Source organism: Pipistrellus hanaki, assembly GCF_964339955.1.
Source record: "Pipistrellus hanaki genome assembly, chromosome: 13".
Lineage (NCBI taxonomy): Eukaryota > Metazoa > Chordata > Mammalia > Chiroptera > Vespertilionidae > Pipistrellus > Pipistrellus hanaki.
Window position 1 is genome coordinate 11,942,569 of NC_140515.1, and position 17,003 is coordinate 11,959,571.

Consider the following 17,003-nt stretch of genomic DNA (forward strand, 5'->3'; position numbering starts at 1 on the left):
TCGAATAAGGCTGTCTCCTGGCATAGATACAGCTGATCCTCCCACCCTACCAACTTAGGAAAGCAGCGAAAATGCCGAGACAAGGAAACAGATCACAAATGAAAGAAATGGAGGGCGAAAAGCAACTGGATATAGAATTCAAAACCATGCTTATAAGGTTTTTCAGGAATCTCCTAGAAAAAGCCAATAAAATAAACAAGACCTATGAAGATATGAAAAGGGATCAACTAGAAATAATAAAGGATCAACTAGTAATAAAAAATACATTCTCTGAAATAAAAAACATTATACAGAGTCCTAAAAACAGAATGGAAGATTGCAAGAATCAAGTCAAAGATTTGGAACACAAAGAGCCAGAGGCCACTCCTCCGAAGAAGCAAGAAGACAAGAGAATCCAGAAAGTTAAAGATAGTGTAAGAAACCTCTGGGACAACTTCAAGTGAACCAACATCAGAATTATGGGGGTCCCAGAAGAGAGAGAGCAAGATACAGAAAACATATTGAGAGAAATAGTGACAGAAAACTTCCCCCACCTGGTGAAAGAAATACTTATAAGTCCAGGAAGCGCACAGAACCCCAAACAAAAGGAATCCAAAGGGGACCACACCAAAACACATCATAATTAAAATGCCAAGAGCAAAAGACAGAGAATATTAAAAGCAGCAAGAGAAAAGCAAGTAGTTACTTATAAAGGAGCACCCATACGATTGTCAGCTGATTTCTAACAGAAACCATTCAGGCCAGACGGGAATGGCAAGAAATATTCAAGGTGATGAATAGTAAGAACCTACAGCCAAAGATAATCTATCCAGCAAAGCTATCACTCAGAATCGAAGGCCAGATAAAGAGCTTCACTAATAATAAAAAAAAAAAAAGCTAAACTGCCAAACCAGAATTATATGAATTGCTGAAAAGGGTTCTTTAGGAAGAGAAAGAAAATAAAGGTAAAAATTATGAACAACAAATACGTAACCATCAACAAATGAATCTAAAAACCAAGGGAATTAAAAAATCTGATGAACAATATGTACTGGTGAATATAATAGAATCAGAGGTACGGAAGGGGAGTGAACTGAGGATTCTCGGGGAAAAGGGGAGGGGGGCTGTGGGAAGAGCCTGAACAAAAATTGTGCACCTATGGATGAGGACAGTGGGGGGTGGGGAAAGGGCAGAGGTTGGGGTGGGAACTGGTGGAGGGGAAAAAATGAGGAACATTTATAAAAGAAATAGTAACCCTGTCCCCACAATAGTCCTGTTTAAACCTCCCGACCGTTTTTGCCTTTTAGAGATGATGGAACGAACTTGGATAAGGAGTCAAAGGACACACTATGCTGGAAGGCCAGGTGGTCTTGGGGGTTAGAGGAGGTTTCAGGTGACTCGGTTGATCCTCCCAGTGACTCAGGCACATTGGGCCCTGAGAGACCACCAGGAGGATGCACAGCAGGGGGCAGGAGAAGAAAGGGAAGGGAGTAGAAGGTTAGCCCCTAAGCACCTCAGGAGGAGTCACTGAGACAGTTGCAACTTTGGAATAATTACGGCAATGCAAGCTAACAGTCGTGCTCCCAGGACCAAACTGGAATTACAACTAAAATACAGAAGACCCAACTCTGAAAAATCAAGGTTGGAGAGAACCCTGACAACTGAGGATGGAAAGCAGACACTGCATAGAGACTGGTAGGAGGGGCAGAGGCGAGAAAGGGCTGGAGGGTTCCCACAGTCAGCAGCTGAAGTCCCAGAGGGATATGTCAGCTGTGGGGGATTCCCACTGAGAACTCTGGGGGCCTCCATGGGCTTCCCAGCAGAGAGCACCAGAACTGAGAATAGTACCCACATAACACCTGGTTGTGAAAAGCAGCAGGGTTGCTGCCTGCCAGGAATAGAGGGCAGGAGATACAGGCACCCTGTATTTAGTAAAGGGCCAATACACAAAATTCCATGTTCAGCCACTCACCTTGTGCTCCAACAGAGGGAGAGCAGAGTGGCTGGAGCTGTATACACATAAGCCAGGGTTGGGGATCCTGGTATAGAGCTTGGAAGGCAGACACCTCAGTTTCCTATGCTGAATCATTCCCTCACACTGTGGAGGTTATACCTTTCTCGGGCCAACTTTTGTTATCCTGCTGGTTTTGCCTGTGGGGAAGACAGTTGAGCCACCCAAGTGGAAAGTCCCTTGTCACACACTGTGGAGTTTCTGAGGCCTGTTAAGAGACTGAGAATAACAACTAGCCTCCAGGGAGAAGCAATTGCCCCACCCTATTGGAAAACCTCTCACCCCACCTATGAACAATTGCATGAGGATACCGGAGACTGACTTCAATCTATCTCCAGGCAGAGGCGAGTCTCTGGAGGCTTTGAGTCTTTGCCTGATCTAATTAGTAACAGCTATTGGATCCCCACTGCTGACATCATCCCAGACTGCTCAGGCAGAAAAAAAGCTAGCAAGAGCCATAGCACCTGCAGCTGACACCTGTGGAACCAGCTCTTTGGGGGAAGGAAGCACAGCACAGAACAGAGTCAATCAAAGCAGACTCAAACCAGATCCAGGTTATGGATAAGGAGTCCCCAAACCTTGGGCAGCTGGCATGATGACATTGGGGTTGAACCTCTGGTGGCAAGTTGGGAGATCCCTCCTACAAATGGGACATCGATAATCAAGTCCTAATTACAAGAGAACACAACACACGCACGAGGCATTCTTAGAGCATCCAGCTAAGGAGAACAAAGAAACTACACCACTGGACCCCTCAAGACACTTTCTACATATGACCATCCCACAAAGACTTGGAGGCATAGCAGTTCTATGTAAGAAATAGAAGCAAATACAAAGAGATCTAATACGGGGAGACAGAAACCCCCAAATGAGAGAAAAGAAGGAATCTCCAGAAAAAAAAACTAAATGAGGTGGAGACAAGCAACCTATCAGACATAAAAGTTCAAAGCAATGGTTATAAAGAACTTAAAGGACTTAGCACAAATTGCAGCAGCATGAAAAAGGAAACAGAGTCCATAAACAAGACAGAAATGAAGAGTGATCCGTCTGATGCGAAGAACACACTGGAAGGGATTAGAAGTAGATTGGAGGAAGCAGAGGGCCAAGTCAGCAATTTGGAAGACAAGGTAGAAATACCCAATTAGAGCAGCAAATAGAAGGAAAAAAAAATATTAAAAAGCGGGAAGATAGTTTAAGGGAGCTCTAGGACAACATGAAATGTAACATCCACATGACACAAATACCAAAAGGGAAAGAGGATGAGCAAGGAACAGAGAACCTGTATAAAGAAATAATGATAGAAAACTACCCCAACTTGGTGAAGGAAAATGTCACACAAATTCAGGAGGCAGAGTCCCAATGAAGATGAAACCAGAGCGACCCACACCTAGACACATCGTAATTAAAATGGCAAATGCTGCCAAAACTGGTTTGGCTCAATGGATAAAGCCTCGGCTTGGGGACTGAAAGGTCCCGGGTTCGATTCCGGTCAAGGGCATGTACCTTGGTTGCGGGCATATCCCCAGTAGGGAGTGTGCAAGAGGCAGCTGATCGATGACTCTCATCGATGTTTCTAACTCTCTATCTCTCTCCCTTCCTCTCTGTACAAAATCAATAAAATATATTTAAAAAAAAAATGGCAAATGTTGAAGACAAAGAATCTTAAAGGCAGCAAGAGAGAAAATTACATAAAATGGAGTCCCCAATAGAATGTCAACTGACTTCTCAAGAGAAACACTTCAAGCCAGAGGAAGTGGAATGAAGTACTCAAAGTAATGACAAGCAAGGGCCTAAATCCAAGACCACTGTTTTCAGCGAGGCCATCATGTAAAATCAAAGGTGAAATAAAAAGCATTCCCTGCCTGTATTTCTGGGATAATTGAGCTTTTTTAACCAAGAGTATTACTTTTGTAAGCAGAAAAACAAAATTACAAGATCTGCGGAAGTAAATTTACTAGTGAAAAGATCAGGTCTAGGGGAGAAAATGGACACCAGCCAGGCTATGCCAACAGCAGTTTCTTTTCCCAGAGACGGGAAAGCCACCGTGGAAAGCTCGGCGATGGCCCCCACACAACAGAAGGAGCCCGCCTGCCCGGCCACGCTGCCCAGCTGCTTCCTGTGTGCACTGTGTTGCAGGAGGGCAACTTGCCTCCCTCATGTGCAGAAAGTGGACCTCAGGATAGTGTGAGCAGGTCCTTATTTTATCTCCATTTATTTATTGTATTATTTTGTTAATCCTCACCGAGGATTATTTTCCATTGATTTTTAGAGAGAGTGAAAGAGAGGGGGAGAGCCAGAGAGAGACATCTGTATGAGAGAGACACATCGAATGGTTACCTCCCACATGTGCCCTGACCGGGGCCAGGGATCAAGCCTGCAACCCAGGTATGTGCCTTTTACTGGAATTGAATCCAGGTCCTAAGGTCTCAGGTCAATGCACTATCCATTGAGCAAACTGGTAGGGCAATGGGTCCTTATTTTAATTACCTAAGGATTTAAATCATTAATTAAAATACTACAGATAAAATTAGACCTCTTTTTCTTACTTAGAAATAACCATGAAAATTCTATAGGAGACCAAAATACACTTGTAAGAAAAAAGTTGTTCATTTCAGCATCATGCAAATTTTTACATGAGGTGATTGGTGAGGACAGAAACTCATAAATTACCACTTTGAAGCCACTGTGTCCCTGTGGCCCGAGCAGAGCCACTGCCTGCAGAGGCACAGGTGGGGCGGGAAGACTGGGTGCGAGGTGTCTCCTGCTCCATTACACCTGACTCCCCTCTAAAGCCAGTGTCTGGGTTCGGCTTTTGCTGTGTGAGCTCAGCGGCAGCTCCTGGCCAGGCAGATGGAAGCAGCCCATGGTTTCTTCAGAGACAATCAAATCGTTTAACATAACTACTGCCTTAAGAGTAATGTGTCCAGTGAGTGCCCCAACCAGATCCGGAGGCAAAGACTTCAACAGGCAGGGCTGTCCGACTGAGCAGCTGAAGGAGATGGCAGACCTACGCTGCTCGGCAGGGAGCGGCGGCGAAGCAGCAGGTGGTGGACAGAGGAAGGCGGGACGGCGCTGCAGGCTGAGCAGCTCCCAGCACTCTCTGCTGGGCCAGTGAGCACGCGGTGCGGCACTCATTCTGGAGAAAGCACGTGCGAGCCAGGACTTGGAATGAACCAACACGAGAGACCAAAGTGTCACCCTTCCCACTTCCTGAGGTCAGCACCATGCCAGCTGGACACCAAGTCACAGCGCTCGGGGCAAGAGGAGAGGTCTGACCGCGACTTGCATAGACTTGATAGGAACTATATTGAAATGAATGAGTTGGATTCGCAACTTGACTTGGTCTAGCACTGCCGCATGCCACGCCTCTGGGGCCCAGACCACCTGGGCCAGTGAGAATCCTACCGGCTACTAACCAGGGCTGCTTCACACCTCTCTCTCTCTCACACCCTCTGCTCAGTGTGGAACTGGTGTCCAAATGGGCCTCAGCGCTGAGCATCAGGCCCTAAGTCCCTCCCAGGATGGTGGCCGTCAGTGGCTGAGCATGGCACAGGGCCACTGCTCTGCCCTTCCCCCTCCTGAGGGTTCCTTTCTGCTAAGCACAGTTCTTGTCCCAAAGTCTTTGCGCCCTCAGAGCTGCCACTCCACATCCATCCATCCATCCACCCCTGCCAGCTTGCCAGACTCCCAGCTGGGAATTCTGGGCAGAGGATGGACCATTCCGCTGCAACTGTCTTACCTGGGGCCTGATCAGCAGCAAATGGTCCCCAAGCTACCCACTGGCTGAAACACACCTGCCGAGTGCTCACGAAACCGCAATCCAATGGAGAGTCACACAGCCCCACCATGCTCTGCGTCCATCCACACCAGCCGGCCTGTCACTAGGCTCAGTCCGGACCCTGCTCCAGACCGGACTGCGGCTTTGCTCTCAGAATTCCCGCTGATGATTCCAGAGAGAAATGGCAACTCTGTATCTGTGCAGACCCCAGCGCTGTATGCTGACCCCAACTCTGTATCTGTGCAGACCTCAACCTTGTGTGGGATGAACAATGCGGAAATGACACTTTGGGGAGAGAGCCCCTAAGGCTGTGACGCTAAAGGTCTGGGTGCTCAGCTGATCGCAGCCCGGAGTGTCTCCAACGAGGGGTCAGCATGGCGATGCGGAAGGTAACCTGTGCAGGATCCAAGTGCCAGGCCACAAAGGCTCCCTCTGAGTGCTCTGCTCGCCCCTGCGGTCCCTGCATCACAGACCCTGACCAGGGCGTAAGCAGAGGAGAAAGGCGTGTGTCCCATGCCAGGCTGCGGGGGACCAGCTGGTGGAGAGGAAGCCGCGTGCCCCGTGCTTACCCTGGCAGCCCCTGGGTGCGCCAGACCCCGTGCAGGGCAGAGAGGACGTTCCCGCCGGCCGCGCTGGACCCAGCCTGCCGGGAAGGAGAGAAGAGGCAGTTACCTTGTGCAAGTCCCCAGTGATGGGCGTCCTCAGAGGCAGGCAGCCTGCTCCCACCTAGGGCGGCTCCAAACAGAGGGAGGGCCCGGGGGAGTCAGGGCCCCTGAGTCTCGCTACACCAGACGGGCTCACAGTAAGCCCACTGGCAGGCTGGTCCCGCTGCTCCGCTGGTGTCTCATGGCCACGAGGGGCCAAGCAAGCCAGGCAGCTCCTGTGCCGCCCGGGCAGGAAGCTCCCCAAGAGCCGCAGCAGGTCTCTGAGAACATGGTCTGCTATGGTCAGCTTATGGTCTGCCTGGGACACGGACCGAGGAGCTGACAGACACGCTGTCCATAGTGCCTCGCCCAGCGTGAAGCCTGGTGCGCGCTCAGGTTGGCCCTGTCGGCCCACGTGCTGGAATTCTGCTCTTGTTCATTTCCCACTGGGGAATGACTATTTTTTATTGTTTTGGTCCAGATATGTTATATGTGGCATCCCCTGAAGTCCGTAGCTTTTTAAAAAAACTATTTCTTTTTCCTGAAGAGATCTAACAGTTCTGACCAGTCCTAATGCGTCCAGTCGGCTGGCCTGGCTGCGCGCTCACCTGCTGGCGGCGGAGCAGGCCCGGGCGCTGCGCTCAGAGAAGACGGTGCGCTCACCGCAGAGGCCGCAGCCCCCTGCCCACAGGACGTGGTCGGAAATGACCGGGAAGGTGGAATGCTGTGGGCATGGCCGTGTGATGACGGACACTGTTTTTGCCAGCAGCTCCCCAGGCAGCACAGGGCAGTTCCCCTTCGGTCACTCTGTCCCTACGAGCCCTAGTGCCTGCAGGTAGGAGCGGCGGCTATGCCTTCATCACCTACTTTACCACTCACCTTCGCCAGCATGATTCTTGTCTTTGCCACATCCAGGGGCGTGGTGACCACAGCTGCAAATCCACCTGTCACATAAAGCCCGAGCACAGGGCTGCTCATTACATGGCACTTACAGATTTCATTTTATATTCCCCATCATGCTGCCCAGATCACTCCTTTATCACTATGCCCACTGACTGGTTCAAGAGCGGGATGCCACATGGAAACATGTATCCACCTGCCACTGCTTCTTGGTGACCCGCACTGCATGGCACGGTGACAGGGCCTGCTCTCCCTGCTCAGGCCCCGAGCCCACCAGCCTGGCTTGGCGGAGCAGGAGACAGCTTGTCCCATGGTGGCAGCTGCGGCAGGCTCCCGCTCGCAGTGACAGCGGCCTCTCCCGGGGGCCCGAGGCCAGGCCTCCTGCGGCCTCTGTTCTCTGTCTGACTCCAAAACGCTCCCATCGCTTCTGCTGAGGCAGGTGGGCCAACGTGTCTGCCACGGTGGGGGTTTCTGGCATAAACTGGCTGGATGCGTTGAGGTAAAGACATTTCCGCGCGCCCAGGCTGCTGGTGGCAGGCAGTGGGGAGCGATGCTAAGCCCACTCTGCCCTGGGCAGAGCCAGTGCTGCCCTGATGGCCGCTGCTTCGTGGCTCCTTCCTACTCCTCTCCTGTGCCCCCGGGACTGTCTACAACCCACACATTTAAATGGGGTCCAATCTTTGGACAGTTAAAAAACAACAAACAGAACCCACATACATGGTGCCAATATTCTAATTAATCTGATACAAAGACAGGTTTTAAACCCCAGGAGGCCCTACGAAGGTAGAAATAATAAACTCAGGACGTTTACAGACCCAGCGCCCACGGACGGGGTGGGGTGGGCGGGCGGTCAGAGGCGGCACAGAGCGTGTGTGGAGGGTGCTCCAGGGGTAGCGCCTCCCCCGCCAGCCCGGGGCGTGTGGGCGCAGAGGGCCTCTGATCTCCGCCAGAGGTCTTCCTGATAACTTGTTAAAGAGCGATCTTTACATGAGCCTCCGCCATCTGCTAACTCTGAGACGACAACTTCTTAAAGACGTACACACTTACGTTTCTATGTCCCACTTTTGGTTGCCCACAAATGACACACATTTAGGGCTGAAGAGGACCAATAACATGAATAATGAGTCTCCCTTTTTAAGGCACTTTTGTATGAGTATGTGAAACATTTTTCTGCAGATTCAACAGTTGCCTGATAACTGAAAGTCTTGGCTAAATTTCAAGTATTTTAAAATTTTGTGGACCCAGTCCTGAAATCCTACAATTTTAATTTTTTAAACCTGATATTCTTCACTAAAAGAGAGTATATACTTTAAGTACAGAAAAGGGTCCAGGAAGGCTTCACATCCATTTAGACAAAAATCTTAAGGAAGGAGGCGGCCATCACCCTGGACCCTCACCCCTGTCTTTTTCCCACACTGGCTGCCGGGCCTGGCTGAGACCCTCCTGCAGAAAGAGCCAGGCTCCCCGCTCTCCGGGCTCCCCGCTCTCGGGCTCCCCGCTCTCCGGGCGGACCGGCCGTGGGAAAGAGCCCTGCGGGCAGACGGGCACTGGCTGCCCAGGCTCAGGAGGGAAGCAGCGTGGAGAGCGTAAGTCACCAGTTTTCCTCCTTGCAGAGCCGAGACGCGGGCTTTTCTGTCTGACTCCAGACCTCAGCTCTGGCCGCTGGGATGTCTGTAGCTCCATTTTTCATCTGGGACATGCAGGCAGCAAGGTGACACAGGTTAAATGAGTCTACGCATGTGTCTAGGGTGGTACTGGCGCACACTGGTGTTCAGCGTAATGAGCTCTTGTCTGGGTGGCAGAGGTTCTTCATGTCTCCAGCCCACACACACAGTAGAGCCTCAAAATGCTCCCTGGGTGCCCTGGACCGGTGTCTGTAGTTCTCACAAACTGAAGATTTCAACGTGTCCTCTGAAAGGAGGTACGGGGGAGCTCCAAGCTGCTCGTTGTGCCGGCTCTGTGGGCCTCACAGCCTGTGTGCTTAGCTTTTCACTACGTAAAGACTGTGATATTGGACATTAAAACTGACCCACTTGTTAACACCCAGAAGAGCACACTTGTTTGAAAATGTTTACAATCTGTCCTCGACCAACCAAGATGTCTTAAAGGCGGGCCCGGACACGCCCAGCCGCCCGCTCAGCGTGATGGTGGCCTGCAGCGAAGTGTCTCTTCTAATGAGGCCGGACACTGCAAGCAAAGGGCTGTGGCCATCAGCAAAGTCCCCGAGCCCTTACTGTGTATGTCTGCGGATTTTCTTAGATTTCTGTCTCATCAGCAATGTGAAGAGGTGTTAAAGACAAAAGCGCATATGTTTAAATAGGTCTTATTTTACTACCATGAGGACAGCTATTTTATGAAAGTGGATAATCTATTTGAATATCTTCAAATATCAAAGATTCCCCGAGTCACAGACCTCGCCATTTTTATGAGGCGGCAGGAGGACGTGGGAGGGTCACGTCCTGGAGTAGCTGGTCATATGGGGGTGGGGGAGGACTGGCATTTTAGTTAAAACGTCCTGCTCTCCACAGGTGAAGTGCTGGTGACAGCTGAGGGACCCCTAGCACGCTGGCCAGGACAGCCGTCCGCTACGGCAGCCGTGGCTGCTCCAGTGCTCAGACCTCAGGGAGACCGTGCTCTCTGGGCCGCTCTGCATGGCTCTATGGAAGACCAGACCTGCTGCCAGGGGCAGATGCAGGGAACCAGAGGTCTGCGTGTGACTGCTGAGCGCTCCAGACCAAGGGCCCGGTCCTGGGGCAGGTCTGAGCTGCCCCTCGAGCAGCAGCTGCCAGTGTGGTCCCTGTGGCCCCTCCCTCCACACAGGCCCAGGGCAGGGCCAGGGCTTCTCCAGCCAATGTGTTTGTTTTAAAGATTGTGCTGGGCCTTCCCTTTACCCAGGTAAACCTTCACTCTATTCTAGAATTTCAAACCATGGGAAGACCTGTCTGTCTCATATCTACATCTCTGTCACTCTCCTCTCTTAGAGAATGTAAATTGGTGTTAATTATAAAAAACTGATCAGAGAGCACTAGAATAGCAATTACCACTCTAATAGCAAATGCCGTCATTACTTATGCTGAATTACGATCTTATGTTTAGATGTTAATGTGAAATGCGGAAGTTGGCAAAGTCCCTTTTCTTCCTAGTTTAACCCCAAGGGACCTGCTGAGCTTGACAAGCCATCAACACCTCCAATCTCAGGGGCACTTCTGGGTATCTGTGCCAAGCAGTGCCCGGGCACAGAGTGCCAGGGAGGCCCAGATGACCAGGCACTCAGGAACGAGAAACCTGGCTTCTGATCTGAGGGCCAGCTTGCCCGCTGCTTTATGGCCACAATGACTGCAGAGTCCGGAAGTGCTTGGCCAGCCTGTGCGACCAGAGAGCATAGCCCGGACGCGAGCCTCTGAGGCCGGGAGGCAGAGCCGCAGCTCCTCCGGAAGGTCAGCTCACAATCGAGGGTTTCCTATGGCGGTGATCTTCCAGAAAGATCCAGTAGTAACTAATTCCTCAGGGGCAGCACTGCACCAAGGAAACTTTCAGAACAAAAGGGGAAGAAACAAGAAATGTATTTTATCTTTTGCTAAATACATGCGGGTCTCCTGACAATGGATTTTGCAGACCTTGGATAAAAACTCCTTCACTTATCAGAACCTCAGCTGAAAACGTAAGCTGACGGTATTAGAGGAGATGACTGTGTACAGTAACTTTTGTTAATACTATTCTTTCAAAGCAAGTGAAATGATTGTGACGGTTTCCATTTCCTGGGTGTTGGCTGTTGTTATTGAAATAGCAACGATTCCTTAGGGTCTGTTCAGTGTTACCAATTACAAAGTACTAGCACAGGCCAGAGTACTGGAACCCTGAGGGAGGGAGGGAGGGCTGCTGCTACATCACAGGTAAGAGAGCTGGTGCCCAGGACGCACCAAAGCCTCAATCCTTAGCCGGAAGCAGAACGGAGACTTGACAACTTTTGTTAAATCCAACCAGCTGGCTGCAGGGCTGTGTGGTTCTGAGCAAGCCCTTCCTGCTCAGGTGGCAGCTTCTCTGCTGTCACTGGACACAGGGTGCCGCCTGCCTCCTAGGGCCTCGCTCCCAGGATCCAAGATCAGTGGCATCTCGTAGGTTCTTCCCCTTTCTGACCAATCTCAGTGCTCAGTGCCTGTTAGTGAGCATTATTCCGAAAAAGGAACGGTAACGGATGCTATTTCCTTAATAGAAACAGTGCATTGTAAGCCAATATCTGAATCAGTCACTTAGGGAATGGGGCCGGAGAATAGGTGCTTCCTATTTCGACAAGCGGAGGGCTATGGTGTTGCTAACTAAAAAGTGGCCTTTCCTTATCCCGGCAACCACATCCTCAACTGCTCCCTGTGTCCCCAGGCCAGAGGGAGTCACAATGCCCACCCAGGGCGGGGAATGACACCTGCCCGCCCTCCAGAAAGCCAGTGCAGACCACGGACCCACTTAGCAGAGCTGATAACTGTGTCACATGGAAACAAAACCCCTTCATCTCAATGGGAGCTGGCTGCATGTCTACAGGCAACGTTCTTATTGATTACCAATTCTACAAGTCAAGCGGGCCCAATTATTAATAAAGAATCCTATAAAATGTATGTTCCCTGTTTTCCTAATCACTACAACAAAAACCCCAATCCAACAACCATTAAACAAATTGAAAAAATAATTCTTTTCTAATAAAGTTGAGATCTAAACTTCGTATCTATCAACGTACTACTGGCTTCACATCTACACTTGTAATTCACAGCTTTCTGGCAAACCTCCACTTTGATTTATATCAACTACAATTCTAATTTCTCTTAGAATGTTAAAGCTGCCACTTATTAAATTCCATACAGCCTCTGAGTTCTCATCAGAACCTCCCTGGGAAAGGCCTACGACGCAGTGATGGATGACACAGGATTGCATATTGCCACTTTGCTCTTCGGTTAAAGTCTAGGAAATGCCCAGATGTTTCGATGTCCCTGTTTTCTACACAGCAGTTCAGCCGTCAGTGCACTGGGGAGCAGCCCCTCCTGTGCCCCTTCATCTGCGTGCTGTCAAACATGTCAGGGCTGGGAGTCACTGCCGGCTGCAGGGTCCGCTTAACCCCCAGCACTGCGCAGGGCAGGCAGCTGCACAGGCAGCCCTGCCCACGGCCAGCCTCGCCCCCACAGATTCATAAATCATCGTCAGGATGATCCCAGGGCCTGAGTGAAGGCTTTAATAAAGATAAAAGAAAACGAAAAATTTGTCAAAAACAAATTGGTTATCTTTCAAGGAGACACCTTTTTTGGTTTTTCATTTTCCTAAGACACTTTCTTTTCTCAAACAACTAGCGGAACTCTCTTCATCTGAACAATCTGGAATTTCTAAAGAATGTTGTTTTTGCAGAGTTAATATTTTCACATTTCCCCCCTCTTTGGTCTTTCCCAGTATAATATAATCCTTTGCACCTGCAAAAGCTCCACAGACTGCTGACTGCCAAGATTCCACCACACGATCCTGCCTCCAGGACCAGAGGGCCTGTGTTAAAGAGAAAGAAAAAGACAAGTTATTAAATATTTGAATTTATCGCAACCTCCTGTGGGTGAGCCCTAGGGATGGGAACTTAAGTGGGAAGCTATTTTGGTGGCATTCCTCACTGATGACATAAGTGATTTTCCCAAGGACTTAACCGCATTCTAAAATAAGACAAAGAAACAGGGGAGGTAGCTACATTAGAGAGCTCAAAGGAAACACGTTTTGGGGAATATATATGATATACCACACATATATTCACACATTGTGCACATGTGTATAAATAAATTTTTTTAAAAACTTTTTCTAAAATATATTTTTATTTATTTCAGAGAGGAAGGAAGAGGGAGAGAGAGATGGAAACATGGATGGTGAGAGAGTCATTGATAAGCTGCCTCCTGCACGTCCCACATTGGGGATCAAGCCCACAACCCGAGCATGTGCCCTGACCGGGAATTGAACCATGACCTCCATGAACCATAGGTCGACGCTAAACCACTAAGCCATGCTGGCCAGGCCAAGACAATATAACATTGTAAATATTTCCCATATAATTCTGAACATATGTCATAATTCACAAATTAGTCCAGAGCAGTGTATGCCAAAATTCTTCAGTTGTTTTTTCAATCTTTATCCATGTTGCACGTTTGAAGGCTGCTAATTCTGTTATTAAAGTCTGTAAAAAAATTGTTTGCACTGTTCCTGAAGTTGAGGATTATACAATTAAGTAACCATGCCAAACCTGAAATTAGGCGAAGTGGTGGTGTGGCACGGTGCCTTGCTCACCGAGCATTTACAGCCCCGCAGCTGAGACAGCTGGTCTAATCTCTGAGCACTGATAGCAACCCTGTCCCGGAAGCAGTCAGGGAGGAGATGGTGGCAGAACAGCAGACCTTTCTTGCACCTCCTCCCAGGGCCAGACTGGAAATAAACATTCACCCAGAATTACCTGGGAGGAGGAGGCTGGTGTCCAGGAAGGACAGAAAACACCTGGAGCCCAGTAGGAAGGGGAGGTGGAAAGGGGCTGGCCCGGCTTCCAGGGCAGCAGGCAGCAGGCAGCAGGCCAAGAGTGGAGAGAGATCGCTGGGCTATGGAGGCCTTTTTCCCTGAGAAGATCAGGCCTGGCACCCAGGCTGGCCACCACAGCCCGGAGCACCAGCGCGGGGAACACAGCCCAGTACCACCCCCGGTGAAAGGCAGCAGGGCTTCCAGCGGCTGGGGAAAGCGGAGCGGGTCTGAGATAAAGCCTCAGGTTTTTTGTTGATGATTTTTAACCCAGAGCACAGGATTTTCACTTGCAGCTCCTCACCTGAGGGAGGGAGGGCAGTGCGGGCTCCAGGTGCCTAAGGAGAGGCTGAGGTGGGAAGCACTGGGGGGAGACAGGGAATAGCAGCAGCTGAGAGTCCTGCATTCGAAAGTACGCCCCCAAAACAAAATACACATTTTTCCTGAGAGGTGCAGGCCCCTCCCAGAAGCCATAGATCAGGAAAAGGAAGTAACTCCACCCTAGAGATACAGCCCTGCCTGCCACACCCCGCACCTCGGCCTTCACTGAGGAGACAGCAGCAGAGGCCAAGTCTACGGGTTTGAACAGCCTCAGGGAGCATCAGTGACTGGCTTGCGGGTGGTGCCGTTCACCCCACTGTCCCGGGAACCTGACTGGTGCTTTCCCCGCACTGGAGAGCTGATAGAAACTCGCGGTACCCAGCCCGTCCCACAGTGAATGTGAGGCTCTCCACCCCCTGAGGGCAGGGAGATATTCCGGTCACTCTCACAGGGTTAGCTCTAGGACACGAAACACACCCACCACTTTCCCTGAAATCTGAATGGCACCTCCCCCTCACGGGAAACCCAGAGGTCTATAAGCCTCATTCTGCCTAAAGCCCTTTCGGAAACAGGCTTTTGAGTGATTAAGATGGACAGCTGGGTGCTACGCCAAAGCAGGTTTCGGCAGAGACCCGGAAACCAGAAGTCTGCTGGCCCTGCCCTGGCCCCATGCTGCTAACAAACTGGCCTTGGAGGGCAGCTTGGACCCCTTGCTGCTGCCAAGTCCTATGGAGACAGACGCACTGTGGAGCCCCTGACGCTTCAGAGAGGTGCCGAGAGTCCCTGACAGTGGCCAGCACCCAAATACTTCCCAGGGAAGCCCAGACTGGCAGCCACAGCAGTCAGCTCCAGACACCAGAGAGCGGGGTCCAAGGGGGCTCCCAGGGTCCAAGGGGGCTCCCAGGAGTCACTGAACTCTAAGACGATCACTTCACCATTCTTTTCCTCAATCTTCATCTTTCTTCTTTATTGATTTTCTATCCTTTTAGCCTTTTTCTTTTATATATCTAATTTTTCTCTTCCCCTTTTCTTACTCTATTTTTCCCTCTGTCTCATGTTTCCCCCCCATTTCTTATTCTCCCTCTATTTGTACACTGCTTTCCTTCCCCTATTCTTTATTCTTACTTTCTTTATTTCATTTCTGCCGTTTCAAATTGCTTTTTCTTCCCCCTTTTTCTTGTACTTCTTTCTTTCTTTTCTTCTATCATTCTTGTTCTCTTTTCTCTTTCCTATTATAGTTCTCTCTTCTTTTATGGTGCTTTTGTTGTCATTGTAGGGTGCTGTGTGTGTGTGTGTGTGTGTGTGTGTGGTGTTTTTGTTTTGTTTCTTTTGCTCCTTGTTTTGATTTGTTCTGTCAGCACCTGCACAACTGCTTGCATTATATGGTCGGTGGTGAGCCTCAGTCAGCCGGACAAAGAGGAGATTCCATCCACAAATGGGGCAACAACATTCAAAACCCAATTACAACAGAGAGCACAAATAATTCACAATAAGGACATTCCTAGTGCACCCAGCTTGGGAGATCTAAGGGACTGCGCCACTGGGTCCTACAAAACACATACTATAATACATAAGGCCACCCCACGAAGACTGGGAGGTGTAGCAGTCTGATCTAATATGTAGTAACAAATACAAAGGGACAGCAAAAATGGGGAGACAAAGAACCCCTCCCCCCCATGAAAGAAAAAGAGGGATCACCAGAAAAGGAACTAAAAATGGAAACAAGCAATTTGTCAGATAAAGAATTCACAGTAATGGTTATAAGGTTATTCAAACAACTTAGTGAGAAATCTAAGCAACTTAATTAGAACTATGTGGGACTTAGTAAGAATTATACCAGCATGAAAAAGGGATAGATGAATAAGAATCCATTGGAAATGAAGGATGACATAGCTAAAATAAAGAATACCCTGGAAGGAATCAACATTAGACTAGAAGAAGTGAAGGAGGACCCAATCAGTGAATTAGAAGACAAGGTAGAAAAAAACACACACCCCCACCCATTCAGAGCAACAATTCAGGAAAAAAAAAAAAACAGGAGGAGAGTTTAAAAGAGCTTTGGGATAATATAAAACAACAATATCTGCATCATAGGAGTGCCAGAAAAGAATATGAGCAAGGAACAGAGAACCTGTTTGAAGAAATAATGACAGAAAATTTCCCTGGCTAGGTGAAAAAAAAGTCAAACAAGTCCAGGAAACACAGAGTCCCAATCAAAATCAACCAAAAAAGACACACACACACACACACACACACACACACACACACAAATCGTAATTAAAATGTCAAATGTTAAAGACAAAGAAAGAATCTTAAAGGCAGCAAGAGACAGAGTTCCTTACAAGGGATCTCCCATTAGATTTCTCAACAGAAACCCATAAATACTCAAACACAAAGAGGCTATATAGCATGTTATTAAACAATGAATAGGTTACCTATCATATAAGATCTAAGGGTGATTTAAAAACTTTCAGGAAACAAATGAAAATGAACACACAATAATTCTAAAACTATGGGACACAATAAAAGCAGTCTTAAGAGGGAAGTTCATAGCACTACAGGCCTACATAAAAAAACAAAAACAAGCCGGGACTGGTTTGGCTCAGTGGATAGAGTGTCGGCCTGGGGACTGGGGGGTCCCGGGTTCGATTCCGCTCAAGGGCATGTACCTTGGTTGCGGGCGCATCCCCAGTGGGGGGTGTGCAGGAGGCAGCTGATCGATGATTCTCTCTCATCAATGTTTCTAACTCTCTATCCCTCTCTCTTCCTCCCTGTGAAAAATCAATAAAATATATTAAAAAAAACAAACAAAACAAAAGACAAACAATAAAAAACAAGAAAAATTTCTAGT

At 49.1% G+C, this 17,003-nt stretch overlaps 1 protein-coding gene across 3 annotated transcripts in view; it reads right to left on the bottom strand.

Annotated features, from left to right (window-relative positions):
* The window catches only part of SLC25A26 (solute carrier family 25 member 26), a 125,783-nt gene that overhangs the window by 1,409 nt on the left and 107,371 nt on the right, over window positions 1–17,003 (bottom strand). For 2 of the 3 annotated variants that reach the window (XM_084902690.1, XM_084902689.1), the window contains 3 exons: window positions 12,763–12,832; window positions 7,292–7,356; window positions 6,338–6,411 (listed from right to left, as the gene is read on the bottom strand). In XM_084902690.1, the coding sequence (XP_084758816.1) occupies window positions 6,338–6,411; window positions 7,292–7,356; window positions 12,763–12,832 (209 nt within the window). The remainder of the gene's footprint in view (window positions 1–6,337; window positions 6,412–7,291; window positions 7,357–12,762; window positions 12,833–17,003) is intronic. The other variant, XM_084902691.1, reaches the window with a different exon arrangement.